Source organism: Panthera uncia (assembly GCF_023721935.1).
Source record: "Panthera uncia isolate 11264 chromosome A3 unlocalized genomic scaffold, Puncia_PCG_1.0 HiC_scaffold_11, whole genome shotgun sequence".
In the NCBI taxonomy this organism is placed as follows: Eukaryota; Metazoa; Chordata; class Mammalia; order Carnivora; family Felidae; genus Panthera; species Panthera uncia.
This window is the reverse complement of record NW_026057578.1, coordinates 42,841,440-42,861,074: the sequence shown is the minus strand read 5'-3', so window position 1 is coordinate 42,861,074 and position 19,635 is coordinate 42,841,440. Positions and strand designations below refer to the sequence as shown.

The following is a 19,635-nucleotide window of genomic DNA, read 5'->3' as shown; positions in this document are numbered from 1 at the left end:
TAAAATAAAAGACTTTCTGGGGCACCTGGCTGGCTAATCAGTGGAGCATGAGACTCTTGGTCTTAGGGTTGTGAGTTCAAGCGGCACATTACATGTAGAGATTACTTAAAAATAAAATATTTGAAAAAGGTAGGAGGGCGTCTGACATTTAGAATGAAAAAAAAAAAGCTTGACTGAAAATTTTCTTCAAATAGAGTTAAAGCAGAATAATAAATCAGAACTACAAAACAGCAATCAAACCAAACCAGAGAGTAGCCAAAGGCAAGAGGAAAACCAGGAGAGAATGGTGCCCCAGAAAATAAGGTTCAAGACCATGTCCAGGGGCAAGCGGGCCACAGTGGCAAGAGCTGCTGAGTGGTCATGTCATCAGGGCCTGCCAGCCCCGAATCAGACAATGTGGAGCTCAGGGGGCCTTGGTGGGGGCCTTGGCGGGGGCCTTGGTGGGAGCCTCTGCAGGTTACAGTATACACTGAGCAGGCAGCAAGAAGAAAGGAAATAGAGGCATTTCTCAACTGGAAATACTCAGGAAGGTTTAAAAGCCAAGGGAATCAGATGGATGAGTGAGGGAGACACACTGACTGGACAAGATGACAAAGGGCTTAATGGAGGCTGCTGGGAAGGGAGGAGATTGGAGAAGGCGCCACAGCCCAGACTAGTCTGGCCCCATCCTATGAAGTCCCATGGGGCCTTACATGTAGAAGGGCCCACCCTTGGCTTAATGCTCTGCTGTCACCATCCTGAAATTCTTTATTATTTTTTTTTAACAAGGGGTCCCTCCCTTTCATTCTGCACTAGGCCTCACAAATTACAGAGCTGGTCCTGGCCTAGGAGAGGCACTGGCCTCAGCACTGAGAAGGGCAGTTCTGCCCTTCTTCTCTGTGGCTTCTTTCTCTGTGAAGCAGAAAGACAGCCATCTCCTATGAACAAGCAAGAGAGCAGACAAGGAGGAAAAGGTTAATATTCCATGTAGGGTGAAGAAACTTGGTAGACTTCATCTTAACCCAATGATCAAGGGTAACATCACCTATACTAAGACAAATCAGTCTCGTACTTCCTTATGATGCACTGAGAAGGGCACATCACTTTTGTGCTATTTGCTATTCCTGTCAAATACATAACCTCAATGTAAACAGAGAAAGCCCAAATTGAGGAATATTCTACAAAACAGCATACCAGTACTTTTTTTTTTAAATTTTTTTTGAAACGTTTATTTATTTTGGAGACAGAGAGAGACAGAGCATGAACGGGGGAGGGTCAGAGACAGAGGAAGACACAGAATCTGAAGCAGGCTGCAGGCTCTGAGCTGTCAGCACAGAGCCCGACGCGGGGCTCGAACCCACAGACCACGAGATCATGACCTGAGCCAAAGTCAGACGCTTAACCAACTGAGCCACCCAGGCGCCCCTAGCATACCAGTACTCTTAAAAATTGTCAAGGTTATGAAAGACAAGGAAAGGCTAAGGAACTGTCCCAGATTAGAGAAGAGAAATGACAATTAAGTGCAATGTGGCATCACCCTGAAATAGAAAAAGGACATTAGAGGGAAAAAAAAAACCTAGTGAAATTTAAATAAGGTATGTAGTGTAATTAATGGTATTATATCAATTTTAATCTCAATGTTCAATCAATGGACATGATTATGTAAGACAGTAAAATTAGTGCAAGCTGGGTAAAGTATACATGGGAAATGTGACACTTTTCTTTACATCTCAAATTATTCCAAAATAAATTTTAAATTTTCACGTAGATTTTTCATTTGTGATTTTCTTTAATGTTATCAGTAATTCCAGGAACCTTGATTATCACCTTTGAAGTCCAGCACTACCACGTCAGATGTGTTCCTGCTTCTCTATCAATCCAAAGAATCAGTAACAAGAAAGAACGGTTATGTTCCCCTTAAAAATTATAACTTTGACCTAAGAAAAAAAGACAACAGCTAAACTATTTTTAAAAAAATCACTCATGGGTAAACTGCTTATTTTTTTTTTTAGTTTAAATACACTGAATAAGAATATAAAAATTAAAAATAAACCATGGCCCCCCCAATGCACAGGAACCACAGACATTTTTCTCCAAAAAAGGCTGGGAGGTGGCAAGCATTGAGAGACTACTAGATATCTCTTCAAAAACAATGTCCAGCGACCTCAGATTTTAGGCAATAATTTTCTGCTTTCTGATTTTTAAAACTGTGTTTGAATCCTAGTTCTGCCTCTTAGCAGCCATGTGACCTTAAGCTGCTGCTTAAGCTTTGTGCTGCAACTTCCTCAACATACCCAATGATAAAGATTAAATTACTTAACACATTAAAAAAAAAAACTGAGAGCAATACTGGCATATGGGAAATTATATTGGGAGAGGCAGGGATGAAATTAGGAGGACACCAGATTTTGGCCTGGATGACAAGATAAATGGTAGACAGAAGGAACATTCTGATGGTGGGGCGGCAGGAGTTTAGTTTTAGTTTTCTGCATTTGAGAGGACCATCAGCTGCAAGCTGTGAACGGACCCAAGCCAGTTTGATTTTGCGTAACTATTAGGTTCTTCTTGGTTGATAACAATAAGGACCCAAAATGAATGGGAGTCTGCTATTCTCCTATAGACTAGTATCAGGTTATACTAATGGCAAATCTCGGATCAACTTCTGCCATTCTGCAGTCTTTGATATTTAAGATAAGAATTTATTAGCAAACAGGCACAAAATAATTCACACAAACTGTTTTGTAAGGCTTACAGAGCCTTAGTACTCTGTCCCAGTGGCTGGACTGGGGACTATGTGGGTTTCAGACACTGTCCGTGAAGATTCAGGCTATGGTAGCTCTGTTGGTTAAGCGTCCAACTCTTGGTTTCGGCTCAGATCATGATCTCAGGGTTCGTGGTATCGAGCACCACATCAGGTTCCCCACAGACAGTGGAGAGCCTGCTGGGGACTCTCTCTCTCTCCCTCTCTCTCTCTGCCCCTTCCCCACTTGCGTGCGCACATGCACTCTCTCTCTCAAAATAAATAAGTAAACTTAAAAAAAGATTCACACTATGGACTCTGTCATTTCTCATACTGTATTCTTGTGAAGAGAGTATCTCAAAAGTATTTTATTCAATAAATACCAATGAAAAAAACATTATAACTTTAAACAGGTGACATACAGCTTTAAATTTATATAATACTTCTCCCACCTACTGCATCATTCCACTTCATAGCTTTCTAGCAAGGGAGGGAGAGACAAGGGGAAGAAAGAAATGTCCCTTCAGTTCTCATTCCTCTGCCTACTTGAAGGCTAAGTGGGCACATGAATTAAAGCCTTAAGAAGTGTTAAGCATCTATAAGAACCATTCAGGTTGCAAGAACTATCACAGATTTCCTTTCTCTATTTTAATTAAAAATTTTCCTTGAAGCTTAGAGAGAGCTGGCAGCAAATCCTGGTGATACAGTACTTTAGAAAAATGAGGATTTACAAACAACCTCAGGTGACACATGTACCGACACCTGGGACAAAACCCACTCCAGGAAACCATTCCGAACTGGTGAACAGGCCAGTCCAGGGCTCAGTGGAGTTATGCCGCTACTCTGCTGCCACCCAGTGGCGTGTAGGCACCAACGCACCTCACGGGGAAAGCCCAGAGGAAGAGCTTGGCTCTTGTAAAGGACATGTTCTCTGGAACACAAAGTCAAGGGAGAAGTGCTGTCGAGCCTACCACAGCACCAAGGACATGCAGTGTAAACAGATGCATTCTTGGCAAGGGATGCATTAAAATAGGTATCAGGTTACTACAGTGAAGTCCTTACTCCACCTCAAGACTGAGAACTGCTCCAGGGATTCCAGTGAAACCAAAGCCAGAAGACAGACCCAAGAGAGTCCAGGCTTACCTGCTTTGGGTCAGAGGCAGCAGCGCCAGGTGCCGGGGACTCCAATTCTACAGTCACAGGCCCATCATTCTGAATGTGGACTTGCATGTAGGCACCAAACTTGCCATCTGAAAGAGCAATGCAAACAGTTATGAGAGAGGGAAGCCCCAGGTTACTCCTATCTAAAAAGCCACCCAGATCAATGGGATCAGAAACGGGAGGAGTACGACTAGACAGTAACCATGGGGAAAGGTGATCAACTCCAAAAATAGGGAGGGAAATGCAAAATTAAACAGCAGGGGTGCCACTGCATGCCCTACAGACTTGGCAAGAATGAAAAGATCTGAGAACACCAGGGTGGGGACATGTGGGCTTATGGGACTATAAAATAGCAGGAAGGTAAATTGGTTTAACCACTTTGGAGGGCATGGTGGTGCTTGAAGAAACTCTACAAGTCTGGAATTCCCCCCTGAAGAGTCTACTCAGAAACTCTTATACAAAAGGAATGTTTAAGGGTGTTTATTATGGCAGTGTTTATAACAGAAAAAGTGGACACAATCTGCCCCTCATTGGGGGATAAATGCATAAACTCTACTTTAATTCCTCAGTGGAATACTGTGTGGCACCCATATCCATTATTTAATTAAATAATAATTAAATTATTTATTATAAATATTAACAAATTATATATATTATATATACATATTATATATATACATATATGTAATATGTATATATATAATATGTATATATACCTCCAAAAAAAATGTGAGCAGGAAAGGTGAATGCCAAACACAGGACAGGAGCCACATTCATACTGAAGAGAAGTCAGAGGATGGTGGGATTTGAGAAAGACAGACCTCAGATAAATATGACTAACTGGCTAGTGGGTACACTAGTATCTACTTTCTGCATGCTTCATAATTTAAAATTTTCAAACAAATTAAATAGAAAAGGAAAAAGATAAGGTGAGGAGGGAGGTCCTGCTTTCTCACTGTTGGAACCATTCAGCTCCCTAGGACTCATTTCAAAATGGCTATGGGCTGCCCCAGAAAAGAGCACCTCTCTATGTCCTATTTCAAACCTTCTAACACTCAAACCCACTCAATTGTGTCTATCAATCCCCAAATGCTAAATTACACTTATAAAGAAAGCCAAGGGGTGGCTGGATGGCTTAGTCGGTTGAGCATCAGACTCTTGTTCTTGACTCAGGTTAGGTTTCATGGTTTGTGAGATCAAGCCCTGCATCAGGCTCAGCACTACCAAAGTAAGCCTGCTTGGGATTCTCTCTCTCTCCCTCTGCCCCTCCTCACCTCAGTCTCTCTCAAAATAAATAAATAAACTTAAAAAAAAAAAAAAAGCCAAGAATATGCCTTGAGAGATGATGCCATGGAATATCAGAATGTCAACTCCACACATCCAAGTACCAATGTTAAGCCCTGGGCCTAAACACTGTTGATGACACATACGGATGCTTACTCAAAGTAACACACTGGTCAAGACAATTTCTCTCTAATAAATCCAAAGTAAGAGAAGAGCTGGGTCCTTGGGGCACCTGGGTGGCTCAGTCAGTTAAGCATCTGACTCTTGATTTCAGCTCAGATCATGATCTCACAGTTTGTGAGTTCCAGCCCTGAGATGGGGGTCTATGCTGACATCAAGGGACCTACTTGGGATTCTCTCTCTCTCTCTCTCTCTCTCTCTCTGCCCCTCCCCTGCTCGTGCATGCATTCTCTCTCCCTCTCTCTCTTCTCTGTCTCTCAACATAATCAAAACTAAAAACATTTAAAAAAGAAAGAAAGAAAGAAAAGAGTTGGGTCCAGAGTGAAACAGAAGTCCTCAGAAACTGAGAACCATCAGGAACTCTTCTGCTGCCACCCACCATTAAGGAGCAAAGAGAGCATATGAGATCCAGTCCACATTTGAAAATCGCTCACCGCTTTTCACTCATAGCAACCCTGTGCCAGGCATGGCGCTAGAGATCAACGACTCAGCTCAAAGGCACAGATAGCCCTGGCGCTCATGAACCCTGTGGTCTAGTATGGAAGACAGTTGGGCACATTGTGTTGACAATGCAGCATGGCAGAGACCTTGAGGGATTCTGGCTCTGCAGGCCAGAGGAGGGTCCAAATCCCCCTTGGGGGATTCTTGGATGAGGCTTCACAAGGTCCAGGACTTGAAGGACAACAAAGACCCAGGCTGGAAGAGGACAGGCCCCGCCCCAACAAGTTCTGAGTCCTGGGGCAACTTTCCTGACCTCCCAATGGCTCAGTTTCTTGCCTGTATCACAGGGATGCTAACAAGAGGGCATAAATCACAGGGAAAATGTAATGAAACAGTGCATGCAAGTGCTTAGGACAGCGGCTCACATATGGTGTGTGCAAAACCAGCATTTGCTCTTGTTATTATAAGAAGTCATGTTTGAGAGGCTCCACACAACCAGAACCATGCTTCCCTGTGCCCTGCCAGGTATGCCTTGAATAAAGAATACCACGGTCACATACTTTTGGAAAACCACATTTGTTTGAACTCTCCCTTAGAGAATCACAAAGCACAGCAGCAAGTAATAGGCTGTCAAGACATCCTTGAGTAGAGAAATCTGTTTCGTTTCTTTACCCTGGTGGTTCCCAAACTCCCCTAGGCAAGGAGCTCTATTTTCACACAAAACATCCTTTACAGGGCAAACGACCCTCTGGGAGAGGTCGAGGAAAAGAAAGGCACCAAATGGACACACTAACCCAGGGCAGGCCAGCTTGGAGCCTTTCCGGCTCCTTTCCTTCCTGAAGAGCAGCTATGCTCTCAGGTGCTGGGGTCCCTCCAGTACCAGACCCACCATTGCATGAGGAGATCTCTGTGAGCATTTGCTCCTACCACAACTGCACAATTTTCATCTCTGATTCTTTCCCCTGGTATCGCTCCCTCCAAAGATCCTTACCCTCATGGAGGGTCTTAGCAAAATGGGCACACCAAAGTTTTCTTCAACGTACAGACAGCAGCATTAGAAACTACATTAGAAGCACCCACGTTGTTCACAACTTTTACAGGCAAGATTAACTTAGTTCCTACTGGGTAGCCCAATGTGCTCAAACAATGGTGACTTTTCTTGAACTCCTATCAGATTAAAGTGGCCATTCAAATCTACAGAGCGTTTGTTTTATCCATGTCAGACTAGCAAAAAAGACATCAGCTGGGAAGGAAATCATGTGTTTAATTGCATGCTAAAATTATGGCTACAATTAGTAGCAAATTTCAGCCGCTGCACTCCTCAGGGAAGCTGAAGGCAGACTCAGGAGGAAAGGAATTATTTCCGACCTTGAATTTCTGTTGCCAGGATTACAGCATATGCTTCACCATGTTTATCATTCCAAGTAGTGAGAAATTTATCTTCTTTCCTGTTTTTCTTCAGTTATGAACAGAACTATTATCTGAACTTCCATTTGTACAGACAATAAATCCAAAGACACGTTTTAAGAGGTCTTAACATGGGTACATTTTTTATAGTTCAGATCAAAGAGTAAAGCCCCATGAAAAATTATACTGGCCAGGGGAAATAAAAACATTTTTAAAAAATAATCTTAAAAGACAGCAACAAATCTGCAAAACTACATCTGGGCTCCAGTGGTGATATGATCAAGTCGTCCTTAAATATAAGTCCCAGGGTTCTATCCAGAGCTGGAGGAGAAGCACGTGTCAGGCATGTTTGTGCCACATGCTCCAGCTGGAAAACTCCCAGCTATGAGCCCCAAACCTGCTGTGACCTGGTTTCCAGCAGCCACTATCCAAGGGCCTTACCAGCTCCAAACCAATGCACCCCGTTAATGTGCAAAGGCTGACATCCCTCCCTTTCAACAATGCTTGACTGACAGTCACCACTCCCCGAGAAGCCCTGCCCTGCCTCTCCATGCCCGTTTGTTCAAGGATGATAGCAGGATAGTCACCACAAGGAAGATGCATGTTAGTATAGGCATGGCACTGGGCCCACAGCCAGGCAGTCAGAGTACAGGAAATCTGAGTCTCTGTTACTACTGTCATTCCCACCACTCTCCATGGTAGAATATGGACAAATGGGGGCAGGGAGAGTGCAGGGGGCAAGAAAACCACACCGAAAGAACATGCTACTGAAGAAAAATGGAGAACAAAAGGCATGATGGTCATTTCTTGGCCTGGCTGGGAGCAAGCCCACTCATTCTGCTTTCCAGAGCCAGCCTGCAATGGCCAAGATCAGGCTAGGACTCAGCCTACCTCTAGGGACCAGCCTACCTTTGGGCCAGTCCATCTAAGTACATCCCCAAAGGCAGCTCCCTCTGTCACTAAGGCAAAGTTCTCACCACCAAGGCTACCTCTTTGTTCTACCTTAAAGCTATTCAGAGCCTGGGCAGGCACAGAAGAGGGTTATTTTTTTTTTAATGTTTATTTTTGACAGAGAGAGACAGAGCATGAACAGAGGAGGAGCAGAGAGAGAGAGAGAGAGAGACAGAATCCGAAGCAGGCTCCAGGCTCTGAGCTGTCAGCAGAGAGCCCGACACGGGGCTTGAACTCACAGACTGCGAGATCATGACCTGAGCCGAAGTTGGACGCTCAACCGAGCCACCCAGGCACCCCAGAAGAGGGTTATTGATGGGGGACCCAACACTGGGTGCATAGGCTGGGAACCAAGAAATCAAGAAAATGTGTGGAAGTGAGGTACTCAAAATAAGCATGTGGCAAGGCGAGGGCCACTGCAGCTAAAGGAGTGTGGTCTAGACCCACAGGCTTGCATCACACCTGGAGCCCAGAGGAGTGTGACCCTGGTGGGCCACAGGTACTATGGCAGCTCTGTCCACCAGCATAGAACTGCTTCTCTAGAGTGCTCCTGGCCCTATATCCCCAGAGGGCTCAGCCAATTCAGGGTGCCACCAGTAGGGCACGGATTCCCCGGTGGGCTGATCTGGCTCAAGGGAGCCTGTAAAGCAGAGGCATGGGCTCTGGGAGCCATCAGCAAAGACCAGCAGCTCCAGCAATGGCACTTCCTAAATGACTTAGCTGGGAAATTATTCAGTTATCAGAGAAAGAGTACATGGCAGGCCCTGCCAGCCAAGTTTCTCTGAGAATGAGAGCCAAGCCTAGGTCGACAGCATTAGAACCACTGTCAGATTCCATTCCATGTCCAGGCCCATGGAGGGAACTCAAACAGCGATCCCTGGAACTTGTGGCTTCTCCTCAGACTCAGTCCCCCTTACCAGTGGTCTCTGCTTATCTGTGCTTATCTCTGTTGTGGTTCAATCCACTCAAGAGAAATACCTCCTCTGAGCAGCAGATGTCTCAGGTGTGGGATTCCATGGCCAGAGAAAATGGGGAACGAGTCCCGTGGCCCAGGATGGAAAGTGCCTACTCCCAAGAGTCAGGGCACCTGTCACCAAAGGGGGCCAGCCCAATTCCAAACCAAAGAGCTGGAAACAGGGGCTTCCGGGGGAAATGGCCTACAATTAATCTCTCACTAGGATATTAAACTCTCATCTGAGCTAAAGTTCTGAAGTCAGATTCAAGGCAATTGTTATAGCCCTCCTTGCATTACAAGGAAGCTTAAGGCAAAGTTTTCTCTGACCATCAGGGCTTTGCTTGGATATCTCTGAGCTCTACTGGGGTCCCAGGCATCATTCTATCTGGGATAACTGCATGGAAGGCTACCAGGTCTCCACACTGAGGCACCAGTGAGCCTGTGTGGGGACAATGTAATGTCTGAGGCCCCAGCGGACCTACATGGGCCTTGTGCAATGCCTGTGCAGACCTACTGAAAGAGCCTGATCCCACAGGGCAAGGACACCCTTCCACCACCATATCATCACTCAGGGGCTCCCGTGAGGCTTGGCCAGTTAACGTGTCTGACTCTTGGTTTCAACTCAGGTCATGATCTTATGGTTTGAGGGTTCAAGCCCCACATCAGGCCCTGTGTTGATAGTTCAGCCTGCTTGGGATTCTATCTCTCTCTCCCTCTCTCTGCCCCTCCCCTGCTCATTCTCTCTCTCTCTCTCTCTCTCTCAAAATAAATAAACATTAAAAAAAAAAAAAAAGTCTGTCCAGCAAACAATCCCTTAAAGCAAGGTCAAAGAACAAATAACAAAATGGATGAAAAATATCTACAACTCACAGCATATATTAAAAGCTCACAGAAATAGGGGTGCCTGAGTGCCTCAACTGGTTAAGCATCCAACATTGGCTCAGGTCATGATCTCATGGTTTATGGATTTGAGCCCTGGGGGAAACTCTATACTGACAGCTCAGAGCCTGGAGCCTGCTTTGGATCCTGTGTCTCCCTCTCTTCCTGTCACTCCCACACTCGTGCTCTGTCTCTCTGTCTCTCACAAATAAATGTTTTAAAAAAAAGGAGCGGGGGGCAAGATGGCAGAACAGCATGTAAGTTTTTTTGCATCTCTCGTCTTTGAAATGCAGCCAGGTCAACACTAAACCATCTTGCACACCTTGAAAACTGATTTGAGGATTAACACAACAATTAGCACAACCTGAACCACAGAAATCAGCAGGTACATGACATGGAGAGGTGAACTGGGGGATAGAGAAGCTGCGGAGGGCAGGGAACTGTTTCTGCTTGTGGAGAGAGGACAGAGACGGGGTGGAGGAGGGAGGGAAGTACAGGAAAGCACCCCCACATCCATAAGCAGTTGGAGAGGAAAGGAAAAGTATGCAAGGGACTGAACAACAAAGGGAGAAAGGCGAAAGGGAGGGTTTAAATTCCATTAAGGCTCCATAAACAGGGGGAGTGCAGAGTCTGAAACTCCACAGCTTGATAACTGGCGTCGCTCTAGTGGGAAGGGCGAATTCCCAAGAGCAGAGAGCGAGGTCCAAGGGGTCCTCGGGCCACAGAGGGAGAGGCAATTCCCCTGCTGGGAGGACATTTGGTAGAGGCTGTGCGGCCCCCCAACATGCAAAGGTCCCAGCAGACCCTGGGGAACCACATTTGCTGGTGTTGGAACAAGGACGTTAAGGGGGAAGTCTCATGTCAGATGTGTGTTGTGATTTTCCATAATCCCCGAAATGCTGCTGCTACACGATTGTGTGAACTTTTTCTGGGGCAGGCTGGCACCTAGCCACAGTCTCTGGGCATTGGCCGCAGCATGATCCCACGAACATTCCTGGGGTCAGGTGGGCACCCAGCCATTGCTTGGTGAGATCCTCCCTTGGAGGGTGAGAACAGGTCATAGCCACAGTCCTTCAGATGTGAGGGGTTGGGAAACAGCTGCATCTGAGATAAAACTCAGGAGGGAGGTGGAGCCTGGCAGCCTGACGGCTTGGTCACAGACAGTGTAAAAGCTGGAGTGGACAGAAGCCAAAGACAAAGGCAGGTGCTTGATTGCCAGGAGGGGAGAAAACAGAGCTCTGATACTAGAGACTGGGTAGCTGGGTGACATCATTTTCACCCCTCCCATGTATGCACATACACGACTACATGCACCACAACGGTCCACCCCGGTAAACTAAGCAGCGCCATCTAGTGAAGAACAGAGCACTAAGCCCCACCCAACTGGGCCAACTATGCTCTTGAGGAACACCACAAGTCTCTCCGCCTGCTTAGTTTACAGACCATAAAGTGCTTCATAGTTTGACTTCTAGGGGAAACTGATGTAATTTTAATAATATTTTAGTCTGCTGGTCCATCTATTTAATTTTTTTCTTTTTCTTATTCTTGAATACAGAAAGAGAAAAAAATTATTTTTATTTTCCATTTTTATTAAAAAGATTTTTCTCTAATTTTTTTCTAGTATGTTTTTTATTTTTTTGTAAATTTTTTAAATTCTAGTTTATGTTCATCATTTCATTTTGTTCTATTTTACTGTATTCATTTTTTCAAATTTTCAAATGTTTTCCTTTTTATTTTTTATTTTTTCCTTTTTTTTTTCTTATCTTTTCCTTTTTTCTCTAATCTATCAAGCTCCTTTCAACAAGCAGACCAAAACACACCTAGTATCTACCATCCTTTATTGATTTTTTTGTGTTGTTTTTAATTATTTTTTTTCTCTGTTAATTCCTTTTCTTCCTTCAAAATGACAAAATGAAGGAATTCACCCCAAAAGAAAGAACAGGAAGAAATGACAGCCAGGGACTTAACACAAATACAAGCAAGATGTCTGAACCAGAATTTAGAATCACAATAATAAGAATACTAGCTGGGGTTGAAAACAGAATCCCTTTCTGTGGATTCTAATTCCATCCTAAAGTAGTAGAATACACATTCTTCTCCAGTGCACATGGAACATTCTCCAAAACAGATCACATAGTGGAACACAAGAAGTAAAAATGAGTCAGGATGAAAAAAAATTCTATAACTGAGCTACAATCTCAAATGGGAGCCACAGCGGCAAGGATGGATGAAGCATAGAAGTGAATCAGCGATACAGAGGACAAACTTCTGGAGAACAACGAAGCAGAAAAAAAGAGGAAGACTAAGGCAAAAGAGCACGATTTAAGAATTCGAGAAATCAGTGACTCATTAAAAAGGAGTAACATCAGAATCATAGGGGTCCCAGAAGAGGAAGAGAGAGAAAAAGGGGTAGAAGGGTTATGTGAGCAAATCACAGCAGAAAACTTCCCTAACCTGGAGACAGACACAGACATCAAAATCCAGGAAGCACAGAGGTCTCCCAATAGATTCAACAAAAACCGACCATCAACAAGGCGTATCATAGTCAAATTTACAAAATACTCAGGCAAGGAAAGAATCAGGAAAGCAGCAAGGGAAAAAAAAAAAAGTCCTTAACCTACAAGGGAAGATAGATCAGGTTCACAGCAGACCTATCCACAAAAAGTTGGCAGGCAATAAAGGAGTGGCAGGATATATTAAATGTGCTCAATTGGAAATATGCAGCCAAGAATTCTTTATCCAGCAAGGCTGTCATTCAAAATAGAAGGAGAGATAAAAAGTTTCCCAGAAAAACAAAAATTAAAGGAGTTTATGACCACTAAACCAGCCCTGCAAGAAATTTTAAGGGGAACTCTCTGAAGGGAGAAAATGCAAGAAAGAAAAAAATAAGACCAAAAGCAACAAAGACTAGAAAGGAACAGAGAACAACACAAGAAACCTCAACTCTACAATCAACATAATGGCAATAAATTCACATCTTTCAGTACTCATTCTAAACGTCAATGGACTAAATGCTTCAATCAAAAGACATAGGGTATCAGAATGGATAAGAAAACAAAATCTGTCTATATGCTGTTTACCAGAGACCCACTTTAGACCTAAAGACACCTTCAGATTAAAAGTAAGGATATGGAGAATAATCTACCATGCTAATGGTCACCAAAAGAAAGCCGGATTATATCAGACAATCTAGACTTTAAAATAAAGACTGTAACAAGAGATGAAGAAGGGCATTATATCATAATTAAGGGGTGTATCCACCAAGATCTAACCATTGTAAACATTTATGCTCCAAACGTGGAAACATCCAAATATATAAATCAATTAATCACAAACATAAAGAAATGAATTGATAATAATACCGTAATACTAGGGGACTTCAACACCCCACTTACAACAATGGACAGATCATCTAAACAGAAAATCAACAAAGAAACAGGGCTTTGAATGACACACTGGACCAGATGGCCTTAACAGATATATTCAGAACATTTCATCCTAAAGCAGAATACACATTCTTCTCCAGTGCACATGGAAAATTCTCCAGAATAGATCACACGGTGAGACACAAATCAGCCCTCAACAAGTACAAAAAGATCAAGATCATACCGTGCATATTTTCAGACCACAACGCTATGAAACTCGAAACCAACCACAATAAAAAATGTGGAAAGATAACAAATACTTAGAGACTAAAGACCATCCTACTAAAGACTGCACAGGCTAACCAAGAAGTTAAAGAGGAAATTAAAAAGTATATGGAAGCCAATGAAAATGATAACACCACAGCCCAAAACCTCTGGGATGCAGCAAAGGCAGTCATAAGAGGAAGTACGTAGCAATCCAGGCCTTCCTAAAGAAGGAAGAAAGGTCTCAGGTACACAACCTAACCTTACACCTTAGATAGCTGTAAAAAGAATAGCAAATAAAACCCCAAACCAGCAGAAGACAGGAAATAATAAAGATTCGAGCAGAAATCAATGCTATCAAAACCAAAACAAAAAACAACAACAACAACAACAACAACAACAACAACAAAACAGTAGAACAGATCAATGAGCCAGGAGCTGGTTCTTTACAAGAATTAACAAAATTGATAATCTTCTAGCCAGTTTGATCAAAAAGAAAAAGGAAAGGACCCAAATAAATAAAATCAAGAATGAAAGAGGAGAGACCACAACCAACACAGCAGCAATACAAACAATAAGACAATATTATGAGCAATTATACACCAACAAAATGGGTAATCTGGAAGAAACGGACAAATTCCTAGAAACATACACACTACCAAAACTGAAACAGCAAGAAATAGAAAATCTGAACAGACCATAACCAGTAAAAAAAAAAAATTAGTGACCAAAAATCTGCCAAAAAAGAGAGTCCAGGGCCAGATGGCTTTCCAGGGGAATTCTACCAAACATTTAAGGAAGAGTTAAAGCCTATTCTCTTGAAGTGTTCCAAAAAACAGAAATGGAAGGACAGCTTCCAAACTCTTTCTATGAAGCCAGCATCACCTTGATTCCAAAACCAGACAGAGACCCCACTATAAAGGAGAACTGTAGACCAATTTCCCTGATGAACATGGATGCAAAAATCCTCAACAAAATACTAGCCAACCGGATCCAACAATACATTAAGAGAATTATTCACCACAACCAAGTGGGATTTATACCTGGGATGCAGGGCTGATTCAATATCCACTAAACAATTAACGTGATGTATCACATCAATAAAATAAAGGACAAGAACCACATGATCTTCTCAATAGATGCAGAGAAAGCATTTGACAAAATACAACATCCTTTCTTGATAAAACCCTCAAGAAAGTAGGGATAGAAGGATCATTCCTCAAGATCATAAAAGCCATACATGAAAGACCCACCGCTAATATCCTCAATGGGGAAAAACTGAGAGCTTTCCCCCCTAAGGTCAGGAACATAACAGGGATGTCCACTCTCACCACTGTTATTCAACATAGTATTGGAAGTCCTAGCTTCAGCAATCAGACAACAAAAAGGAATAAAAGGCATCCAAATCAGCAAGGAGGTAGTCAAACGTTCACTCTTCGCACACGACATGATACTCTAATGGAAAACCCAAAAGATTCCACCTAAAAACTGCTGGAACTGATTCATGAATTTAGCAAAGTAGCAGGTTATAAAGTCAATGCACAGAAATAGGTTGCATTCCTATACCCCAACAATGAAGCAACAGAAAGAGAAATTAAGGAATCAATCCCATTTACAATTTCACCAAAAACCATAAAATACCTAGGAATGAATCTAACCAAAGAGGTGAAAAATCTGTACACTGAAAACTATAGAAAGCTTATGAAAGAAATTGAAGAAGACACAAAAGAGGAAAAATATTCCATGATCCTGAATAGGAAGAACAAATATTGTTAAGATGTCAATATTACCCAAAGCAATCTACATATTCAATGCACTCCCTATCAAAATAACACTAGCATTCTTCACAGAGCTAGAATAATCCTAAAATTTGTATGGAACCAGAAAAGACCCTGAATAGCCAAAGCGATCTTGAAAAAGAAAACTAAAGCTGGAGGCATCACAATCCCGGACTTCAAGATGTATTACAAAACTGTAATCATCAAGACAGCATGGCTGGCACAAAAACAGACACTCAGAGCAGTGGAACAGAATAGAGAACCCAGAAATGGACCCACAAACGTATGGCCAACTAATCTTTGACAAAGCAGGAAAGAATATCCAATGGAATAAAAACAGTCTCTACAGCAAATGGTGCTGGGAAAACTGGACAGCGACATGCAAAAGAATGAACCTGGACCACTTTCTTACACTAGACACAAAAATAAACTCAAAATGAAGGACCTAAATGTTACAACAGGAAGTCATCAAAATCCTCAAGGAGAAAGCAGGCAAAAACCTCTTTGACCTCGGCCACAGCATCTTCTTACTCAACATGTCTCTGGAGGCAAGGGAAACAAAAGTAAAAATGAACTACTGGGACCTCATCAAAATAAAAATCTTCTGCACAGCAAAGGAAACAATCAGCAAAACTAAAAGGCAACCGACAGAATGGGAGAAGATATTTGCAAATGACATATCAGATAAAAGGGTTAGTATCCAAAATCTATAAAGAACTTATCAAACTCAACACCCAAAAAGCAAATAATACAGTGATGAAATGGGCAAAAGACATGAAAAGACACTTCTCCAAAGAAAACATCCAGATGGACAACCGACACATGAAAAAATGCTCAACATCATTCATCATCAGGGAAATACAAATCAAAACCACAACGAGATACCACCTCACACCTGTCAGATGCCTAACATTAACAACTCAGGAAACAACAGATGTTGGCGAGGATGTGCAGAAAGAGGATCTCTTTTGCACTGCTGGAATGCAAACTGGTGCAGCCATGCTGGAAAACAGTATGGAGGTTCCTCAAAAAATTAAAAATAGAACTACCCTATGATCCAGCAAATGCACTACTAGGTATTTATCCAAGTGACAGAGATGTGCTGTTTCAAAGGGGCACATGCACCCCAATGTTTATAGCAGCACTATCAACAGTAGCCAAAGTATGGAAAGACTACACTGCCCATATGGAAAATGTCCACTGACCAATGAATGGATAAAGAATACGTGGTACATATACGTACATATGTATATATACACATATGCATATACATACATATGCATTATATGTATATGTATACATATGTACATATACACATACATATATACATTTATACATACATGTGTACATACATACATATGTACATACACATATATACGTATATATGTATGCTGCACACACACACACATATACACACAATGGAATACTACCAGATGATGAAAAAGAATGAAATCCTTCCATTTGCAACAACATCGATGGAACTAGAGAGTATTATGCTAAGCAAAGTAATTCAGTCAGAGAAAGAGATCATATTTTTTCACCATATGTGGAATCAAGAAACACAACAGATAACAGAGGGGAAAGGAAGGAAAAATAAAGGATTTTTTAAAACAGAGAGGGAGGCAAACCATAAGAGACTCTCAAATACAGAGAACAAACTGAGGGTTGCTGGAGGGGAGGTGGGTAGAGGAATGTGTTAAATGGGTGATGAGCATTGAGGAGGGCACTTTTTGGGATGAGCACTGGGTATCATACGTAAGAGATAAATCACTGGGTCTACTCCTGAAACCAAGATTACACTGTATGTTAATGAAATTGAATTTAAGTTTTAAAAAATAATAATGGTGAGTTGAAAGATACCGAAAATTTGTTCTTATAAGCAATAGATACTCTTACTGCTTCAGACAGAAAACTGGTTGATATAAAATCAAAAGGACATCATGATGATGTGGTAGTTAGTTAAGAGCAGGAATCTATAACTCAACTGCTTGGCTTGAATTCTAGCTTTGTCATTGTGATTTTTGACCTCTCTGTGCCTCAGCTTTCTCATCTGCAACACAGGGATAACACTGTAGGGTTTTCATGAGGACTGAATGCAGTAACAGACTACAACCCAAAGCATAGTAAGTGCTACATGAATGTTGGCTATTGTAGTTTGTGGAGTTCCAGGGAAATTCCAAGCTCTGACAGAGCCATGGAAGAATTATTTGAAAAGTTAAATGAAAATACTGAAAAGACAAGCTATCATCTGAGGAAAGTGTTCTATGTTGGAAAAAAAGTATTTTAGAGGCAAACATCTTAGAAATTATGTATATCCAACTAAGAAAAATCAGTAACAATTATAAAGCAACAAATGATTGATAATTGGTTGGAAAGAAAAGAGAGGAAGAAGAGGAGAAGAAAAAGGAGGAAAAGAATAGGTTGCCAGGGAAAGTTTTTCTGTTATTTATCATTCGAGAATTTCAGAGGCATTCATAAACACCAAAATCAGAAATAAATAATGTTGGAAAAGACAACTTTAATTTTTAATACTGTTAAAAGGTGCTTAGACAATGAAGTTCTTTGTTTCTGGAAAGAGATTCCCAATGAAGAGATATCTTTTGTTTAAACTTCACTGGACACTTCCTTTTGTATATAAGGTCTTTGGGATCTTACAGATAGATATTTTATATTTTTTCATATATATGATTTATTACATATGTGATACATACATAAAGTATAATAAAAAATGAACATGTATGGAACTGTCATCCACTTAACAGTTGGAATTGTATCTATACGTGCCCTTTCCCTAGCTCATTCATTCCCTAGCTTCTTTATCAATATACTGTTTAGCTGTTCTTATTTTTAAGCATTTTTTTTAAATGTTATCATGCTGTATGTATTATTCTATGACTTATTGTTCTCATTTAGCATTCAAGTATTCATCTATAATGATACATGAATGGTAACTTCATTTATTTTCACCTACATTGAAAAGATATTCCACAATTAATCATATTCCTGTCAATGGCATTTTGATTGTTTCAGATTTTTTGCTCTTACAAACAGTGCTACTTGGAACATTCTTGCATTTGTCTTTTTTTCCTAGCTTTATCAATCTATAATTGACAAATAAAAATTGTATGTATTTATGGTTAAAAAAAAAAACAGTAAAGAAATAGGCAGAAGACACAAATACACGTTTTACCAAAGAAGACATCCAGATTGCTAACAGACACATGAAACAATGTTCAACATCACTTACCATCAGGGAAATACAAATCAAAACCACAATGAGGTACCACCTCACATCTGTCAGAATGGCTAAAATGAACAACACAAGAAATAGGTGTGGGCAAAGACACAGAGAATGGGGAACCCTCTGACACTGCTAGTGGGAATGCAAACTGGTGCAGCCTCTCTGGAAAACAGTGTGGAGGTTCCTCAAAAAGTTAAAAACAGAACTACCCTACAACCCAGCACTATTAAGTATTCACCCAAACGATACAGATTCGAAGGGGTACCTGCATCTCAATGGTTATAGCAGCATTATCCACAAGAGCCAAATTATGGAAAGAGCCCAAATGTCTACTGACTGATGAATAGATACAGACAATGTAGTATACACAAAGACACACACACACATACACACACCACTCATATACACAAAATGGAATATTACTCAGCCATCAAAGAGAATGAAATATTGGGGCGCCTGGGTGACTCAGTCGGTTAAGTATCTGACTTCAGCTCAGGTCATGATCTCACAGTTTTTGAGTTAGAGTCCCGCATCAGGCTCTGTGCTGACAGCTCTGAGCCTGGAGCCTACTTCAAAATCTATGACTCCCTCTCTTTCTGCCCCTCCACCGCTCATGCTCTGTCTCTGTCTCTCAAAAAATAAATAAACATTAAAAAAATTTTTTAAAAAATGAAATCTTGCCATTTGCAATGACGTGGACTGAACTAGAGTGTATTGTATCACATGAAATAAGTACCTATGATTTCACTCATATGTGGAGTTTAAGAAACAAGCAGATGAACACATGGGAAGGGGAGGGGAAAAAAGATAGAGGGTGCCTGGGTGGTTCAGTCGGTTGAGTGTCCCACTCTTGATTTCAGCTCAGGTCATGATTCCAGGGTCATGGGATTTAGCTCTGCACTGTAAGTGGAGCTTGCTTAAGATTCTCCCTCTCTCCCTCTTCTCCTCTCCCCAGCTCCAGCCCTCTCTCTCTCTAAAACTTAAAAAAAAAAAAAAAATTAATATTTTAT

General features: G+C 41.7%; 1 protein-coding gene and 1 non-coding gene across 3 annotated transcripts in view; both read right to left on the bottom strand.

Annotated features, from left to right (window-relative positions):
* DTD1 (D-aminoacyl-tRNA deacylase 1) overlaps nucleotides 1–19,635 on the bottom strand; it is a 194,069-nt gene that overhangs the window by 158,898 nt on the left and 15,536 nt on the right. For both annotated transcript variants that reach the window (XR_007462153.1, XM_049651199.1), the window contains exon 4: nucleotides 3,863–3,969. Coding sequence is in view for 1 of the 2 variants with exons in the window: in XM_049651199.1 (XP_049507156.1) it covers nucleotides 3,863–3,969 (107 nt within the window). In the remaining variant the exon portion in view is untranslated. The remainder of the gene's footprint in view (nucleotides 1–3,862; nucleotides 3,970–19,635) is intronic.
* On the bottom strand, nucleotides 1,316–1,400 carry TRNAQ-UUG (transfer RNA glutamine (anticodon UUG)). Its single transcript has one exon. It is a non-coding gene; the product is annotated as a tRNA-Gln (tRNA).